General features: G+C 38.6%; 2 protein-coding genes across 35 annotated transcripts in view; one reads left to right on the forward strand and one right to left on the reverse strand.

Annotated features, from left to right (window-relative positions):
* Positions 1-13,024, reverse strand: part of DNAJC5B (DnaJ heat shock protein family (Hsp40) member C5 beta) — an 82,704-nt gene extending 69,680 nt beyond the window's left edge. The window contains exon 1 of one of the 4 annotated variants that reach the window (XM_072804450.1): positions 12,872-13,023. The gene's annotated coding sequence lies outside the window, so the exon portion shown is untranslated. Of the gene's footprint in view, positions 1-3,731; positions 3,848-12,871 lie in introns of those variants that run through there. The other 3 variants (XM_072804447.1, XM_072804449.1, XM_072804448.1) reach the window with 3 other exon arrangements.
* LOC140620331 (uncharacterized) overlaps positions 1-19,875 on the forward strand; it is a 228,710-nt gene that overhangs the window by 83,912 nt on the left and 124,923 nt on the right. For 3 of the 31 annotated variants that reach the window (XR_012020111.1, XR_012020110.1, XM_072804464.1), the window contains exons 4-7: positions 977-1,093; positions 5,169-5,299; positions 12,580-12,749; positions 13,326-13,423. The exons of 9 other annotated variants lie outside the window; for them this stretch is intronic. Coding sequence is in view for 9 of the 22 variants with exons in the window: in XM_072804475.1 (XP_072660576.1) it covers positions 12,022-12,134 (113 nt within the window). In the remaining 13 variants the exon portion in view is untranslated. Of the gene's footprint in view, positions 1-976; positions 1,094-5,168; positions 5,300-11,844; positions 12,135-12,579; positions 12,750-12,971; positions 13,043-13,325; positions 13,424-17,433; positions 17,588-19,875 lie in introns of those variants that run through there. 19 more of the 31 variants (XR_012020117.1, XR_012020114.1, XM_072804465.1 and 16 more) reach the window with 12 other exon arrangements.

Genomic DNA, 19,875 nt, shown 5'->3' on the forward strand with positions numbered 1-19,875 from the left:
TCTCATATTAAAAAAAATAATAATAAATTTCATTGGTTCCCAGGCAGACTGGCTGAAGCAAGGCAGACAAGCTATTTCATGTAGATGTATCGCCCTCTGGTGTTCAAAAAGAAATGGACTGTAAACAACTTTGAAATCTTCCTCACCCCAAGTCACTCTTGATTTTCAGTAGCCCTGACACCCTCTCCCTCAGCCACCCGAGATTCCAAGAATTATGAGAAAAACACTCATGGAAGCATCAGGGTGGGGCAAGCCATTAGGGGGCACCGCCCTTTATTGCATTCTTCTGAAACTCAAGTTTTGCGATAGTGTCAAATATTGCTTCTGTCTGAAGGTAGAAATATTGGGACAGTTGTTGAACTACTGAGATCTCAGACCCATCTACTCATTGGCTGGGCCAGGACAGAAGATTTAAGAGATCCAGGCAGCAAATTCACAGTGAATAAAGGCCTGTCAGCTTCTACTGGGGGAAGGCAAAGTCCAAGAGACATTCCCTCTCCCTTGGGCAAATTGCAGAAGTCCCCAGATAGCAGATCTTAGTCAAGTTCTCCTTGGCCAGCAGGGTGGGGTATTTTTGTTTAAAGGCAGATGCGTATTCCAGCCAGAAAAGTTTCTCTCAGCATCACATTTAGCTACTTTGATCCACAAAGCATGAGTTTACAATGTCTGATTACCAAAGGAGGAGGCAATATCTACACCTAGAAGCATAATCCATAACACAAGACAGGTAACAAGAAGAACCAGGTGACGGTAAGAAAATACATGCTGGAGGAGGTGGGAGAGGAAGATCCTCCTGGGAGCCAGAGCTCAGACCCTGGAGACCAGGGACCTCCCCTTTGTGGTTCACGTTGGAAGACTTGCACTTGCTTTGTGCCCAAATTTGATAGCATAACAAGCATATCAATTTCCTAGCACTGCTATAACAAGGTAGCATAAACTGGATGACTTAGAACAACAGAAGTGTATTCTTTCACAGTTCCAGAGGCTAGAAGTCTGAAATCAAGGTGTCAGCAAGCTTGGTTCCTTTTGGCACCTCTGAAGAAAAATCTGTGTCACAACTTCTTAGCTACTGGAGTTGCAGGCAATCCTTGAGGTACCCCAATCTCTGCTTCCATAGCCATGGCATTCTCCCTTGTGTCTGTGTCTTAACATGGTGTTCTCTCTGTGTGTCTGTGTCTCCTCTTCTTATAGTCAAATTGGATTAAGGGCCCATCCTACTCTAGTAGATCTCATCTTGCATCTTTTTTTTTTTTTAACTTGCATCTTAATCTCTACTTCCAAATAAGATCACAATCACAGTTACCAGAGATTTAGACGTATCTCTGCTAGTGATACAATTAAACCCACAATAACTGGACTATAAAGTTGAGCAGATTTGGAGTTTGTATTTATGCCTCTTCAGTGGTGTCCTGGGGAATGTTTAACAACCAGTTTTCAGGGGAGAAAAAGCCCTAGTTCATAATGCTTGCAGATTTTCATGGTGTAACTATTCCCTCCCAGGCCTATTGCAAGCTACCAACATAACACCTAGCTTGCAAAATTCCAGAGAATTTAACAATATGTATCTCGGATCCACTGGTACTAACTGGTTCCAGCTTGCCAATGGGCCTATTACATTAAAAAATGTCAATGATTAAAAGGAGTCATCTGTTATAATTTCTTTTAAATACTTGCATATTGAGGCCAAGATGCCCCTACAACTTTTGATTATCAAAATATAAAATGATTGGTTTATATATAACTCATATCAAATTTTAAATTGAGCCTACCTCTGGGTCATTTTGTTTTGTTTTGTGTAGCTTAAGCATTCTCCGTCCAGCCCTTCTACACACTCTGCCCCCTACCTTTGGTGTGTCTACCATCCATAGGTCTCTGCACTCAGCTGTCTCTCCACCCCAAGTACTGTCATCTGACCAGGGACTCTTCAGCTTCCATGTGGTTTTTCCAGCCAGCACCCTTTCCTTCATGGTTCCTTGCCCTACTAGGATACCTGGATGTCCTCCAGCTCTCAAAACGTGAACTCTAACCTCACATTCCAAGCCTGTCATTTCCCACCACTTCAGCTAATTCCTCTGTGCACACAACATTTACATCTTACTAACACCAGCAACTTCCCAATCTATCAGCCATGTCCCTTTCCTCGACCCTTTCCCTGTTCAACGTATACTCTAGCATCACCATTGTAACTATTCCCTTGCCAATACTCTTAATTCCTTCTACACTATAGCCAATATTCAATTGTACATTCACTGGTGAGGGAAATGTTGCCACCACAGACCCATGGTCTCCAAACCCTGCAAACATGTCCCACATGCTTTTCTGTGGGGCTGCAAACATGTACCACATGCTTTTCTGTGTCCAAGAGGGCCCTACTTTTTTTACTATGCCCCACCACTCTTCTCCAATCTCCTGCTTTAATTTCAACAAAAGACAATATGTCTGCATCACAGCAAAAAACCACAGAGAGCACTCTATTGTTAACACAGTATTTTCACATAGACTCGTTTAACCTACACAACAACTGAGAGAGGTAGGCAGGATATTATTATTCCCATTTTACAAGTCAGGAAACTGAGGCTCAGGGAACATTCATATTAACATCAGATTAGTTATTAACAGAATCTGAGTGGAAACAACAGGTCTCCCAATTCTGAGAATCCCAGGTCAAACAGTAAAGTAGATGATTTGTCCAAGGGCACCGATGAGTCCAGGATAAGTACTTATATCCCTGGGTACCTTCCAAAGTCTTTTTTTTTTTAAATTTATTTATGATAGTAACAGAGAGACAGAGAGAGAGAGAGAGAGGCAGAGACACAGGCAGAGGGAGAAGCAGGCTCCATGCACCGGGAGCCCGACGTGGGACTCGATCCCGGGTCTCCAGGATCGCACCCTGGGCCAAAGGCAGGCGCCAAACCGCTGCGCCACCCAGGGTTCCCCCTCCAAAGTCTTTATCCACCTCTAGAATGTGCTGCCTTCTCAACGGTTGCTTTATTGCTATAAAGCACCTGAAGCTCATTTACTATTTATTTAAAAATAAAAGCTAGGATTATCTTGAACACAGTTTTATTTTTCATTCCTTTGCAAATTGTTACCACCAATGATTGTTTCTTTGTGTTAGTGTTTTTCTGATATAGAGTTCTCAGAGCCTTGGCTGAAATAAGCCCATTTACTCTCAGCTCCTGTCATATGGTTCACAAGCTCTGGAAACACCAGTGATGAGATGGAAGGAGCCAGACCAGGGCTTTGATCTAGAAATGTCATCCCATGGAGCCCAAATGCTTGCCTGTTGGCCTCCAAAAGTGGATCATGGGTGGATCCATGCAGGCTTACAAGCTGATTTTCTGTAAACACATGAAGTGGCCAAAGCCCTTCCATTGGTATGGGGGCCATAGTGAGTCACTTGCAACAATTACAGACAGATAAGAATCTCAGCTCTTTCCTGGGCCTTCCAGTGAAGCATGAAAACCAAATGGAATTTGCTTTGTTGATAAAAAAGGACCACCCTGTCCCAGTTCTACCAATACCTTGCTTTGTTCATGCTGCACCTATATCATTGTACATCATTGTATATAGAGGCAGACATGCAAAAGAAGTGCTGACCCTCCCTTGCCACAGCCTGGTACAGCCTGCATGTCCACCCCTCACATGTTGCCTTTGCCTTAGAGATATGCTGCTTCCACCATATTAGACTGAACCCCACTCTCATTAGAATTGATACATATGAGGTATACCAGAAACACTGAACTAGGAGATGGATGACTTGGCTTCTAATGGTGGACATTGGGTAAGACACATGCCTTCCTGATCTTGATTCTTTCTCAGACAAGTGGTTAGCTGTGGCTGCAGCTAATTCAGCAACACCATAAAGACTGCTTATGCTGTCACAACAAAGAGAACTTCTGGGGAGCAACCCAGAGAGTTCTATAGGAAGAGAGGACAGAGGAGTCTCCTTTAAATAAGATTAATTTAGGCACTTATAGTAAGTATGTCACTGGACAATGTTTCCTAAAAGTGCTAGAGGAGATGAAGAGTGAGGAGCAGCAACATGTCAGGCCATGAGGAGTAAACCAAATGAAGGGAAAGCCCAGGCCTGTTCCATGGGTGAATCAGCAGACAGCACATACCTATAGAATTATTGATTCATGCACTTTGTAAGCTATTTTTATGGACAGATTTGGGGGAGCTTTACAGGATTTTGCTGGCCCTTAGGGAACTTGAAGGCAATGTAGGGCACTCTTGGTGGCTCTGAAGACTGTGAGGGATATCTCACAGTCCCTACCCTTGGCAGTCCATAGCAACCATGTCATTGTCCCCCCCACCCTTCATGGGAGAGTGGAGTGGTGGGAAGAACTCTTACAGGATCATTGCAAACATTAAATGAAATTGTCCACACAAAGCACAAGCATGTAACTTTCAATAAAGGGTAGCAGCTATTAATGTTCTGGGGATTACCTCAAAGGCAAAGGAAAGTAGAAACCTCCTAGTAGTTCCAAGTTGCACTCAAATTTGATATATTCAGACATGTGAAAAAAATGAGCCCTCTTCCACTCCTGTTTCTGAGCTTGAGCCCATAGCTAATGCTTTCAGACATGTCTCACCATAAGGTTGGCACCTCAGGACCTGTGGGGAATATAGCAGCGGTGCTGGGAGGCAGCTACCACACAGGCTAAAAGTATCAGATAAAGTCATTTAGACCTAGGTTAGAATCCTGGCTCTGCCACCTTAGACAACTTACTTCAATTCTCTGAACCTCACTTTCCTTATCTCTAAAATGTGAACACATTTGTTTAATAAATGTCTTTTGAGCAAATGGAAATAGCACTACTTTCCACATGGGTCTTTGTGGCAATTAAATGAGATAATTACTAAACCTACTATGACATAATAGATGTGATGACTGATTTTAAGTGTCAACTAGATTGGGGCATGGAATGCCTAGTATCTGGTCAAACATTATTCTGGGTACACCTGTAAGGGTGTTTTTGAATTAGATTAACATTTGAATCTGTAGACTGAGTAAAGCAGATTACTCTCCCTAAGTGGATGGGCCCCCTCAATCAGTTGAAAAGCTTGAATAAAACAAAACAGCTGACCCTCCTGCCAGTAAGAGGAAATTTCCTCCTGCCAGACTGCCTTGGGCTGAGACATTGGTTTTTTCCTGCCTTCAGATTGTAATTGAAAATTGGCATTTCCTGGGTCTCTATCCTGCTGGCATTTGGACTAGAACTATATCACTGGCTTTCCTGGGTCTCTAGCATGCCAACTGAAGATCTTGGGACTTGTCAGCCTCTATGATTGTGTAAGCCAATTCCTTATAATAAATCATTGATATAGATATGGATATAGCTATAAATATGACTAGGTATCTATTCTATTTATTCTATTTCTCTGGAGAACCATAATACAGTAGGTGCTAAATACAAAAAAGTTGTTTTTATGATTGCTATTTCTTGACAAGAAATGTTGTCCATATGTAAAACTAACTGAAATTATGTTGTTTAAGAGATGGGGGGAAATGCCAATTAATGGCCTTGCTATTTGTGTGTGATTCAGAAGATGTATTTGATCTTCTAAAACAAGCACTTATTATAACATATTTGTATTTATGTATCAAGATATATCTATTATATATTATAATATACACAAAGCTCCTGGGATATTTTATCTTTTCTGGTACAGACCATGACTTTGAGAAAGAAAAGTGTTGGAAGCAGAGAGGTAGCTCAGTATGGTGTCAAAGGACACAATTTGGTTTTCTGGTGATGACCTTGACTACCAGATAGTAAACACTCTGAAAGGAATACCATTAAGCCTTTGAGGATCATCAGTGACCTGGCACGTAGGAAACTTGTCTTCTAATTAAGACTATCAACTAAAATCTAAGTTGACATGAAGGAAAGGATCAAATTAAAATTTATACTGTGAAAAGTAATAGAGTATAAGATGCCCAATAATTCTTAGTAAAAAATAGTATGGAGACTATCAGGAATGATATTTATAGGTACAGATGTCTATTCACCAAGGTTTATTGAATATCTAGGTGATCTGGGAACTTTAACAGGTTAAAAATACAGTTTCACAGTTTTAAAATAAAAGAGCAAAACATAAAAGTATATGTATAATAATCTCATTTGAAAAAGTGTATATATACATACATAGAGAGCATGTGCATAATACATACTTAGACATGTTTATATATGCATAGAGCATTTCTGGTGAGTATGTGAAATTTGTTTGAAGTTCCATTGAGGGAAAGGACTGGGGACTACGATAAGAGGAAGGATTGTTTTTCATAGCAAAAGTTTTATAGTGTTTAAATTTTTACTACATGCACATAAAACTGTTCGATTAAAACTCTATTTTCATTAAACTGTGCTTGGAGCAGGATCATCAGTGCTGAGAGGGGCCCACTTGCTTTGAGCAGCTGTGCACTATCAATATTTAACCCCCGACCTTAACAGCATTGCCTTCCTGTCCTACTACAATCAGTAGTAACCCTTCTAACCATCTTCTATACCATCTCCAGTGTTCTCTTTAAAAAATGTGGCCTCCTGTTTCCTACAAGATAAAGTCTGATCTACTTAGTGGAGTGTTAGTGGGAAATGATACTGTACCTAATACTACTAGTATCATTCCTGGGCCTTCCAGAAGTCCATTCCTTTCCTCTCTTTCCCACTGTCACTACCCTAAACCAAGCTCATTATCTTCTTGGTCTACCCTGCCAGCCTCCTGACAGTCTTTTCTCCGGTTTTTCTCCACTCCTATCTGTTCTCCATATACCATATTCTTTATAAAATGCAAATAGTATCCTAAAGCTCCCCTGCTTATAGCCCTTTAAAGCTGTCCACTGTGAGCACCTGGCTGACTCAGTCAGAAGAGCATGCAACTGTTAATATTGGGGTTGTGAGTTCAAGCCCCTTGTTGGATGTAGAGATTACTAAAAAATAAATAAACAAGCTTTATTTGAAAAAAAAAAAAAAAAACTTCCTACTGATTTTAAGCTAAAATCCCAACTTCTTAGTAGGGCCAGCCTCTACGTCTTTCTCCAGTGCCATCTCTCCCTAATTCTTTGCTCTTTGCTCACTAACTACAACCACCACTACACCTTGCTCTCTGCTCACTGCTACTACCTACCATATACTGTTCAGTTCCTTGAATACAACATTCTCTCTTTCCTCTGAGTCTTTTCACATCCTATTTCCTATCTTAAGAAACTCTTCTCTCTTCTCTCTGGTCTTCCAACCCTACCTGGCTAACTTTTTCACCATAAAGGGTTATAAAAATAAGATTGTCATAAGAAAATTATAAATAATTGAAGAAGAAAAAGTCACCCATTTGAGAAGGAATCCTGAGGAGTTCAGCTATCAGAAGGATGCTGAACAGAGCATAGGTGGTGCAGTTTGCTAAGCATCTAACTCTTGGTTTTGGCTTAGATTGTGAACTCAAGGTTGTAAGGTCAAGCCCTGCATCAGACTCTGTTCAGTGTAGAGTCTGCTTAAGACTCTCGCTCCCTCTTCCATTGTCCCTGTCTCAAATACCCCCCCCCCCCAAAAAAAAAAGAAAAGAAGAGAACTGTGTAAGACCATGATCTAAGAAGGGGCTGCACAGGCTGGAGAATGGAAAGAAGAGGGGTCCTTCTGGTGAATAAAGTGGAGAGGACTGAGTGAATGGGTGGCAGAGGGGTAGTGGCTAGAGGTAAAAGACCTTGAAAGCCAAAATAGAGTTTGATCTTCATTTTTTAAACAATGAGAAAACTTGAATGGTTTTTAAACTGGCAAGTGACAACCTCCAGTATTTATTTCAGAAAGATGTGAACAGAGTTCAGAGGAATGAAGTTAGGGAGAAGGGTGATCTTAGGCAAAGAGGATGAGAGCCTGCCCGAGGGCAGCAGTAGGCAGAACTGGCAAGAAGCAATGGATTTGAAAGAGATGTGGAGATAACCTCCTGGGCTTGATGACCAAGTGAAGGGGAGGAGAGACCCAGGAATTAGAGAGGACTCACAGAGCTAGCCAGAATAACTGGGAATATGGTGAGGTCATTGGCAGAGATGGGAATCACTAACAGAGAGCAGATTTGGAGGAAGATAATGAATTAAGTTCGGAACATGTCGACTTTTGGGTGTAAGGTCAGGAAGCCTATGTCCATGATTAAGATCAGACACAACTCAAGGTATAGCATGCGGGCCCATCACAAAAACCACCTATTAGCGTTGATTTCATCTTTTCTGGTGTGGCATGTTTCCACAACTCCTGTTTTCCATATCCCAACAAAGTCAGTGAATTGTTTGCCTTGCATGCAGAGACGGAGTTGTAAAAGCACAGGGAAGGTGGAGATAAGGTCTGTGAGTGGGAGAAGACATGTTGTGCCAGGGTTGAAATTTGCAGTAGAAAATTGTTTTTCTCTCCAACTTTGTGTCAATCACTACTCTATTTCTATTTAAATTCCAATTTTGCCATGATAAGCAGCTTGAACTCTTGGGACAACTTCACCTCAACTCTGCACTCAGCCCCTGAGACACTTTGAAGTCTACAATACAACATTTTTCACATAGTTATTCAGTTCCCTTTTTGCTTTTGAACTCTTCAGAGGTGTAGTATATCTTGTCTCCCTAACTAAAGTCTTAATTCTTAAAGAACTCAATTTATGCCCAACATTTAGTTTTTTTATTGTCACAGAGCCTCGTATATATTAAGCTTTCAAAAAACACAAAGTAGATTGAAACTGACACTGAATTCATGTGGGAGAGAAAGGAGAAAGGGCAGTAACCACCTGGAAGGACAGAGTACAGCAAGAGATAATATGTTGGTTAGAGGTGTGAGATAGTATCAGTTCTTAACATAGAAAGGAAACTATTCTGACATAAAAGGAATGATATCCCCCTCTCTTAATAATAATCACTTTGCGTTCTAAATATGTTTAAAAAGAGGAGAGGAATATTGGTATTCTAATTATCAAGTAAGTTGTCTTCTCAACTGACTAAAAAGTCTGTTTTTCAGGGACCACCTTTGGCTTATATGCAATATTGATAAAATACAGAACTTGTCCTTCACAGTTAATTATATTCAGTTGCACTAAACAGTGCAAGACTTAGGGTTAAGTCTTTCACCTCCTTTTAGTTCTTCCTTTTAGTTATAGGTGTGGCCATCGTGATGGCCATCGTGGTGTTGGAGCAACGTTAAATATAATTCCTTAGACAGAGGAATGAAGATGGGACAAGCCCAAGTATTGCTACTGGGGAGATTGTGCACTTGTCATGATGGAGGAAGATGTATGTGGGGGTGGTGGGGAGAAGAGATTTTGCTGCTAGCTGACAAGTACCAATAGGCCTCTAATCACAAAGATCTCCTAGCTGTCCTGCCAGCAGTGCCTGCCAGTCTACCATCAACATCACTATTTAATATGGAAACCCCCATTAGGATCACTGGAAGAATGAGACCTACAACTCAGAGCTTTCAACAGGGAGTGCAGGAAAGGAAGTGGTTCAAAAATGGATCTGAGACTACTCTTGGGAACAGCAGGAAGCATGACTCTGGAGGTTAGCAAAGATAAGAGGGAAAAGACACAGGAGTGATTACTTCACAGTCTTGCCAACGGCTCCATTCCTGCTCCTTTTAGAGCATACCTTTCCCCTTCTGAGATTCCCCTAAGCACCAGGTGAATAGCAGGAAAACTCCTTCTAGGCCATGGTGGCAGCAACGTCTGTTGGCTCTGTGTCACATTCCTTTCCAGACTTCACAGGCCTCAGGTTACAAAGGTCTCATTGCGCAGTTCTTAGGAGAATGAGCATGGAGGGTGGGCTGGGATAAAGGAAAGCCCTGTATGTGTCAGAGATTCAGGTGTGGCTAGATGCCAAGGCACCCCAGGTGGTGGCAGCAAGAAAAAGAATCAAATATCTTGATCTCTAGCAAGGTAGCTTTCTTTACTTTTATTTTTTTCTCCCAAGGCTGTTAAATAAGACTTATCAGGATGCTTCTTCTTGGGTAATTTGATGGAAAATATTTCAAAAGTTCACTTGGCATACCTGTGTTTTGGTTTACTGGGAGAGATTTGAGAATTCAAAACCCACAATGAAGAATCTGAAACTAAAGCTCTTTTTATCCTTCCATTGTTCATAATCAACTTTCTCCTGTAGTTTTATGCTGTCATATGCACAAAATTGCTCAATATATTATATAACCTTTGAAATTAATATGGAAGCTGAAAGATATTACCACATCCCTGTTTAAACCCTTTCTTTCAGATTTGGGGATTTTAGACAGATATCAATATATTTGCTATGAATTGAATTGGAAAAAGCTCTGAGTGTCTGTATCCAGGGAGTGCTTGGGCTCAAATTTACAGATTAATTAGAGATGCAAGACATATATAGCTCTACATAAAACAAACAAGTCTAAAGAAACTCCTAAGTTATCAAGCTAATTCCAAATAAATATTAATTCATGGGATAAGTTAGGAAAGGCTCACAAAGGATAGGTTAGTTACCACAGATGGTATAATAGCCACACTTGCCAGATGAAGTGTCCACTCATATATACATTTATGGAGTGAACATATGTGTATCACAGAGTATGCACACACATACACATAAACAAAGAGATCTACCTAACCTGGAAAAGACATGGCCACAGAAAGTTTACATATTTATTATAAAGCAAAAAGGCGGCATGCTTGGGTGGCTCAGTGTTTGAGCGCCTGCCTTTGTCTCAGGGCATGATCCCGGAGTCCCAGGATTGAGTCCCACATCGGGGTCCTTGCCTGGAGTCTGCTTCTCCCTCTGCCTATATTTTTGGCTCTCTCTCTCTCTCTGTGTCTCCAGTGAATAAATAAATAAAATCTTTAAAAAAAATAAAGCAAGAAGGCTGTTAATGGTATACATGCCTTTTTCCCCCCCAGTAAACTACTACTAATCAGGCCTCAAGGCAGGGTAACCTGTTGATTTCCCTGGATTTATTTTCATTGTTATCTCAGTTTGGTGGATGGGGTCTTGGGTGCCTTTTCTTGACCTTGACCAAAGCTTATTTTATTTGGAGTTGTAAAGGCTAGGAGAGGTGTGGTGATTAGTGTCACCTGGAGTACTTGAATTTACCAATAACTATATTAAGAGGGTAAAATGAGGTTTCCTCTCTTAAGATATTCTAAAATAACTCAAATATGAACCAATAAATTTGTTCATCATGAATTAGGGGCAGAGAGTATTGGAGAAGCCACTAGGCTGAAAATTAGAGGATTTAAGCTGTGGCCCCAAGCTAGCACTACTAGCTTAACCACCTAAGTCAAGACACAACTTCTCTGTGCTGGTTTCTTCTTCTAGAAATGAGGACACATTGAAATGTATGATCTCTTAGTTCCCCTCCACTCTAAAATTCTGTAGTATATGACTAACACAATGGTCAGAGAACATTACAGTCAATAAATATAAGTGTAGACAAGTTAGGGCACTCTATGTTTTTTGGATTTTTTTTTTAGGTTAAACCTAAACTTAGTTGTCACTGACTATGAGTGAATTATAAAAATTGGAAGCATGAAGTTTTCATTTTCAAGGACCTATGAGGTTGGATCATAATGTAATTGTAAAAACTATAGTGGCTTCTGTAGAGAGAAATTGGATATATACTGGAGTTAATGTGAAAATACATTTTGTTTTTATCTGGACCTCTGGATTTATTGATGTGCTTTGGATTATTAAAACTTTTATAATGTATACAGGATTGGCCTTGCTGCTAAGATATATTTATTCCTAATGTGTTGGAGACCAAAGAGTGTTAAAATTAAGTCCTGTGGTTAGAGATTAGGTCTCCTCTCCCCTTGTCTATTGCTGTCAGGGTTCCTTGTGGGTAACTAATCTACCCGTCAGAACACTAGACTGCTCCTTCCACTGAGGGAATGTGGCAATAAACTTAGCTCTCGCAGGCAAATCTCAGCGTGCCTGCTTGAACAGTCCTGTACTCCGCTCTGGGGTCGCAGTGTGCTAAGACACAGAGGGAGGCCAATGGAGATGAGTCAGGACCTGGCACCCACCCCATGCTCCTCCCTGCTGGTAAACAGAACAGCTATTTGCCCGTCACTCGAGCCTCTCAGGGCCCCAAGACTCCAGGAAGAAACAAATACTTTAGAAGCCAAAACCCCAAGGCAAGGTAAAGAAAACAGAAATGTCCGCATCCCCAGCGATGATTTCACTGGCGTGAGTTCTTTAGAGGGGGAGGAGCTGTAGACAGTTACAGCTGAACTGTTTTACCTACTTCTCAACCATAAGGCCCTTCTCTTTCACTGTTTATAGGGGATGATGGCCTTTTACCTGTTAAGCCCTGAAATCTCAAAAACCAGAGTTTAGAATTAATCTTGGTTGCTAGTCCATAATAAATTTATTTCTCCTCTTTTTATTACTTTTGTTTCTATTTTTATACTATCTTCTATTAAAATACTTCTTTCAGTTAACTTATTTTTTGTTTAGTTTATTTTTCTCTATTTTGGGGAGAAGCTATTAAAAGAATAAACATTACCAGGCAATAAATGTAAACTACTTTACAAATAATTTTACACTGACTTCTTGAGGTAACTGTTTCTTTTGCATTTTTGCAGTGGTTGAGGAGAGAACAGTGTGGGGCTAACAGTCTTGGAAATGTCCTCATCTGGCTTCATGACAATAAATAAGACTTGCTGTTGGGAGGCTACACCTCAGTTCTCTTTCTGGTGGAACTCCCTTGGCCTTTTTTCTCCTTATTTGGAACCTTGGAACTGTAAAGTATCTGGTGCATAGATTCAATGCTTATACGATTACTCTTAAGGCTGAAGATACACCCATCTTAAGGTCCTCTCCTGGTTTTTTTAGATACCAGAAATTTCTGTTCTAAGCTTAGGAATTGTTACATACCTGAACTGGAGGCATGGCTGGCTGATTCCTTCTAGCTCTGTCAGATAGCGTCCCACCTCTAATATATCAATAGCTAAACCTCCTGTTACCTCCTTCTCAGTAGCCAAGGCTGAGATTGGCTGGATATTGTGATGTCACAGAGTAGAATCCTTGCTCCTCCCAAAGACCCAGGTGAGATCCTCCGCTTCAACATTTTCTGTCTTGCCCTTGACAGGAGGTTGGGTAGCTTAATTCCTTTATTTCTTAACTGATCCATAGAATCATAGAATCTTACTGTGAGCAGAGACCTTGGAGGCCCATGACTAGATTATATTCTAACTCCTGTATTTAACAGATAAGGAAATTCAGATTCCAGGTAGTTAAGTGGCAGAGCTAAATCTAGAACCTGGGTGCCCTAAGTGTTAGCCCCCTGCCTTCTGAACACAATGTACTCATGCTGAGTTCTACTCTCTAGATTTTGTCAACATCACTGTTCTCTGATAAACAAGCTCACTGGATGATTTTTACCTGAATATACCATAACAAGAGACCATTCAGATAATGTGCATCATGGTAAGAGAATACAGTCTCAGGGAAGATCATTAGTTTTTTCTGACAATCTGTTGGTACCAGAAACAGCTAACTTTGGTCCTGGCCCAAACTCAGAAACTCTGAGCCACCAGATCAATCCTATACTAACAAGTAATGTAATTTCTAAGTAACTGATATTTTCAATGAGATTTGATATAAGGAAGAATGCTCAACCCAGGATTAGTGTTGGCTGCAATGCCATAGAAGGTTCTAGTGTTTGTTGAGAGAATGGGAAGGAATAATCAATAAAGAAATAGATTTTCACTGAAATTCTCCATACCCTTCACTTTTTCTAGATACTTTTTCTAGATATGGCATTAAAAAATTATCTGCATTTCATGAGATGACTTGTATCTATGAAGCCAGAGACTTGTACTTGCAAAATCTCTCAAGAGGGGAACATATATTACACTTTTATAACACCAACAACTAACATTTTACATCATGTTTAAGCATTTACAAGCCATTTTCACATATATCATTTCATTTAATCTTCACAGCTCAGTAAGATAAACAGTGTATTATTTTTAGTACGATTTTATGAGTGAGAAAATTATAACTTAGAGAGGTTGTGACTTGCACAAGATCACAAAGCTAATTAAGTGGAAAGGGTAATATCAGTTAAACCAGATCTTCCAACCAAGATTTTCCCCACCATAGGGCTTCCTCAGGGTGGGAGGAATTGTCATGTGGTCCTGGAACACACTTGAAGGCAATTGCATTAAGCAACCTTTTGATTAACAAAGAAGAAATTATTCCTCTGGGTCATAAATACTGTTTTACTAACCTCCTACATGTCTCAATAAAAACTTAGAGAAATGGTTAGTGAACACTAATTTCAAACTTTAAAATAATATAACCATTGCCCTTCCACCTGATAATTCCACATCTGTGAATTCTCCTAAGGGAATTATCATGAATATGAATAATATTTAACTACAAGATATCTGTCCTTTGGAGCATTGTTTATAATAGAAAACAAATTAAAAGCTCAATATTTGAAAAGTGGTAAAATGTATTATGTTTAACTCATGAAAATAATGTTGTAGGTAAAGTTTCCTAGAACCTTAATCATTTGTGTGCTATCTTTGGAATAGCACCATCTGTACTAGTATCTACTTAATATCTTTATTTTTTTTACTTTTTTAAAAATTAATATCTTTAAATTAACTCTTACACTTTACTGAAATAAGAGAATTTATTTTTTAAAAAAATTTTATTTATTCATGAGAGACACAGAAAGAGAGAAATAAAAGAATGTAAAGGTAATTTTTAAAATCATTACATTAGGAGAAATGTAGTACCGTGTCAGATAACCATAAAAACAGATATAACAAAGTCAGACCCTGGGCCAGTCCCACCCATCACTATACCTGCAGCAGTCATGACCCTGCCACAACTGGAGAGTGCAGGAAGCCTACACATAGGACACTCCTGGAACACCTGGTTCTAGTGACCAGGGGTACCATACTTCTGAGTCCCCACCGGACATCTCCTAATAAGTCCACTTCTTTTTACGGAGATGTAGCTGAATTATCTAATATATAGAAACAGAGTTAGGCAAAATGAGAGTGAGGAATATGTACCAAATGAAAGAACAAAACAAAACCTCAAGAAAAGAACTGAACAAAACAGAGACAAGCAATCTACCCAATAGAGCTCAAAGTAATTGTCATAAAGATGTTTACTTTATGACCTCAGGAGAAGATTGGATGAACACAGTGAGAACTTCAATAAAGAGACAGAATGTAAGAAAATACCAATCGGAGCTATGAGATACAATAACAGAAATAAACAATACACTAGAGGGAATAAAAAGCAGATGAAGTGATACAGAATAATGGATGTGCAACCTGGAAGACACAGTAGTAGAAATCACCCAAATTGAAAAGAAAATGAAGATAGTTAAAAGGATCTGTAGGACAATACCAAGCATACTAACATTCATATTTTAGGGGTCCCAGAGAGAAAAGAGGGGGCAGATGTCTTATTTTAAGAAATAATAGCTGAAAACTTCCCTAACTTGGCAAAGAAAACAGATATCCAAGTCCAGGAATCACAGAAAGTCCCAAGTAAGATGAACACCAAGATAACATTACAACTAAAATATCAAAAATTAAAGACAAATAGAGAATCTTAAAAGCATCAAGAGCAATTAGTTATGTATAGGGAATTTCTATAAGACCAACAGATGATTTTTCCGCAGAAACTTTGCAGGCCAGAAAGCAGTGATGTGATATATTCAAAGTGCCAAAAGGAAAAAAAAAAAGCCTACAACCAAGAATATTGGGCAAGGTTATCATTCAAAATTGAAAGGGAGATAAAAAGTTTCTCAATAAGCACAAGCTAAAGGAGTTCATTACTGCTAAATAGGCTTTATTATAAGAAATATCAAAGGATAGGGTACCTGGGCAGCTCAGTTACTTAAGCATCCTACCCTTGCTTTTTGCTCAGGTCATGAGTTCAGGGGTGTGAGATGGAACCTGTTTAAGATTCTCTCTCTCTCTCTCTCTCTCTCTCCTTCCCACTGCACCTCCCCCCATTCACTTTCTCTCTCTAAAAAAATATTGATTAATTAAATAAAATAAATCAAAGGACTTCTTTAAGTGGAAAAGAACAGGCCATGACTAGAAACAAGAAAATATATGAAAGAAAAAAAAACTCACTGGAAAGTCAAACATATAGTAAAGGTAGTATATCAACTACTTATAAAGCTAGTATAAAGATTAAAAAACAAAAATAGTAAAAACAACTTTAGAATAGTGAGACACAAAATAAAAGATGTAACACATGACATCAAAAACATAAAACATGGTAGAAAAGTAATAAAAAAGTAGTGCTTTTATCATGTGTTCCAACTTAAGTGGCCACCAATTTAAAATAGACTATTAAATATATAAATTGCTATATATGAACCTCAAAATAACCACAACCAAAAGCCTATAATAGATACACAAAAAAATAAAGAGAAAGAAATCCAAACATAACACTAAAGAAAATCATCAATAAGGGAAGAGACAAGACAAGAAAAAAGAAACAGAAATGAACTACAGCTCTTTTGCTTAGGCCATTGGTGCTGGCAGGATGGGCAAGTCTTGTGGTCATCTTACTGCAGGAAGCTCTATAGCCACCAACAAGATCAGAAGTGGCATGATAAACAGTACAAGGAAACCCATTTGGGCACAGCCCTGAAGGCTAACCATTTTGGAAGCATTTCCCACGCAAAGGGAATTGTGCTGGAAAAAGTAGGGGTTGAAGCCAAACACAAATTCTCCCATCAAGAGGTATATCAGGTCCAGCTGATCAAGAATGGCAACAAAATTTACAGCCTTTGTAACCCACAATAGTTGTTTGAATTTTATTGAGGAAAATGACGAGATTCTGGTCACTGGATTTGGTCACAAAATCATGCTGTCAGTGATATTCCTGGCATTTACTTTAAGGTTGTCAAAGTAACCAATGTTTCTCTTTTGGCCTTATATAAAAGATCAAACAGAGAAAGACAAATACTATATGATTTCACTTATGTAAGAAATACAGAAAGCAAAACAAATGAACAAACAAAACAAAACAGAAACTCATAGATACAGAGAATTAGCTGATGGTTGACAGCAGCAAGAGGGGGATGGATCATTAAGACATACAGTCTTCCAGACAGGAATATATTGTACAGCATAGGGAATATAGCCAGTAATATTGTAACAACTTTGTATGGTATTAGAAGGTAACTAGACTTATTATGCTGACCATTTCATAATGTGTATAATTACCAAATCACTGTTGCACACCTGAAACTAATTCAATATTGTATATCAATTATTCTTTGATTTAAAAAAAAGAATACAAAGTAATACTATTAATGCATGGATTTTTGATGCTGATACCTAGCAAAAAACGTGACTGATTTAATCGAATCACAATTCATACCCTTTATTCCTGTAATAAACTTCACCTTTCTGTAGTAGAAATCTCTTTTTTCACTACAACAGGCTCAGTGAGGAAAAGAAATGAAGTGCATGTCTGATTCCAAATTGCAGTTATGTATATTTCCACATACCTGGCATACCTGGCATACTAAATGATTTTTAACTTCTAAAAATGACCCTTTGATGTACTTCAGAAAAGAGCATAGCTATCACATGGACAGTGAGTATACAAGAATCCACACTAGACTTCTGTGTGATTTTCGCTAATGGTTCTCAGGAACTGTGCTACAGCTTAGAAAGCATTTTTGAAATTTGTGAGTGTTTTTGGTTGTTGCAATCATTAGGGATTGGAGGCACTCCTGCCTTTGTTAGGCAGGGGCCAGAGATGTTAGCCTGCAATGCCAGGCATGTTCCCATGTGAATAAGAATTGACTGATAATTTCAAGTGACTTTATATATCTTACAGAATATCCAAGTCAATGAAAAAACTAGTGAGCCAGACCTAAATATTAGTTGTAGTTTATAATTACCTAAATCAATCTAACATGGAAATGCAAAATTTTTGCACAGTTTTAATATACACTGATTTTTCCTAAAATGCAACAGCTTTGTATATCAGGCAAGACCATACTTTATTTTGTTTACAACTTTACCAAACATTGTTCACAATTTTGGAAAAATCAGCCTACCAGATAGCCATGGTGCCTTGAAGTCACCCTTCATTTGTATCTGTCTACACTTGCAGCTTCATATTCTCAGCAAATCTCCCATTATATTCTCCACTGTAGTCAAGCTCAAGCATTTAACTACTAAAATGTATATGCTTTTATATGAATTATTTTCTTTAGTTTTTCCTTTTATCCAGTATAGGGCATTATATTGACTTTTATTAAATTATGTAAAGAGGCAGGCTATCTATGACTATCATTTCAGAATTTGACAGAGGAGATAAAACATTGTCATTTAAAAGAGAACACTAAGCCTGGTAGGGTTGAGCACCACTCAATTCCAAGAAGTCATCCGAGACATTAATGGGCATAACCGAGGATTGAGGATTGCACTTATAATTCACGCATTCGCATCAAGCTGATTATCATTGTGCTTCCTTCCTTGGCCTTCTTCCAAGCAGAAGTATCTACAAAATTACAGGCTCAATATTCTATATTTTTCAATTAATCACAAAATATGTAATCACTGAAAATGTTTAAAATGTATTCATACAACACCAAAAAATAATCTCACACATCAGCTTTGGCACATATTACACATCATGCTTTAGGAAATACAGGATTTTCCATTCTAATGGTATAGAAGAATGGCCACAGATATTAGTGAGCAAAAAAATCACAAAAAAGTAGGTACCATTTTTAATAAATATACATAGTGTGGAAAATTTGAAAGATCTACACCAAAATATCGACAGTGGTTACCTCAGAATGGGAGATGATATGTGATTCAATTCTCTTACTTGCCTACCTTTTCTAAATGTTTTAGAATAGCCATGCATTCTTAAATTATGAAAAAAAGCTATTTGAAATATATATGCTTAGGAGATAAAATTGGAGGGAGCTATGGGACATTTATATTCATATATATATGAATATAAATGTATATATTTATATTATATATATATCTGTAGTATTGCCTCTGTAGTGAAACCAGTATACAGCATACATCTTTTTGTTTCTTTTTATTTTTTTTTATCCAAAAATTCCTTCTACCACACAAAGTGGAAAGACTTAAAGCAGAGATTCATTAGAAGAATCATAAAGTGGACCAACAATTTCCCTACTTTCGTTAGGATTTTTAGTAGTGTCCATGGAATAAATGAATAATTTCCAAAACTTAGTTTATTAAAAGTCACCTTTCTTAGAACAGAGTATTCTCATGGCAAGATATGTAAGGATTGAGCTCCCTTTTCTTGAAGTGATCTCCTTCCAGGTATCTCAGGGAAAAAAAAATAGATCCTCATTTGTCGGAGCATATACTTAATACTTCACATTCTGCAAATGTATGGACTACATCACTTCTTTTTTGTAAGCTACTGTAATGAAACACATGCCATACCTGTGGAAGCAGTGGGCAAAGCCTCAGAGATAGAGAGCCTATAAAGCTTTGAGGTCCCTTCAGACAGTGGGATGAAGGAAGCCTGCAAAGAAGGAATACCTCTGTAAGCAGGCATTTTTCAGACTAAATAAATTATATATGGAAGTCAGAGTTCAAAGGTTTTTGCTCAATTGTGGAGGGGAATTTTGTGAGGAAAAAAATACTCATTTTGTCAACAGTTAAATTCCACTTCAGGCCAGAATTTTTCAAATTGTGGGCCACAGATCACCTAAATCAGAACCACCTACTTTATTTTAAAAAAAATTAATGCAGATTCCCACATAACTCCCTGGATTTACTGCCATTGAATCTCAAGGGCTAGATTAGGAACTCATAGTTAAGCAAACCCTCCAGGGGATTCTACTGCTCAGAAATGTTTGAGAACAATTGCTGTAGGCCAGA

This window comes from Canis lupus, chromosome 28 (assembly GCF_048164855.1).
Source record: "Canis lupus baileyi chromosome 28, mCanLup2.hap1, whole genome shotgun sequence".
Classification (NCBI taxonomy): domain Eukaryota; kingdom Metazoa; phylum Chordata; class Mammalia; order Carnivora; family Canidae; genus Canis; species Canis lupus.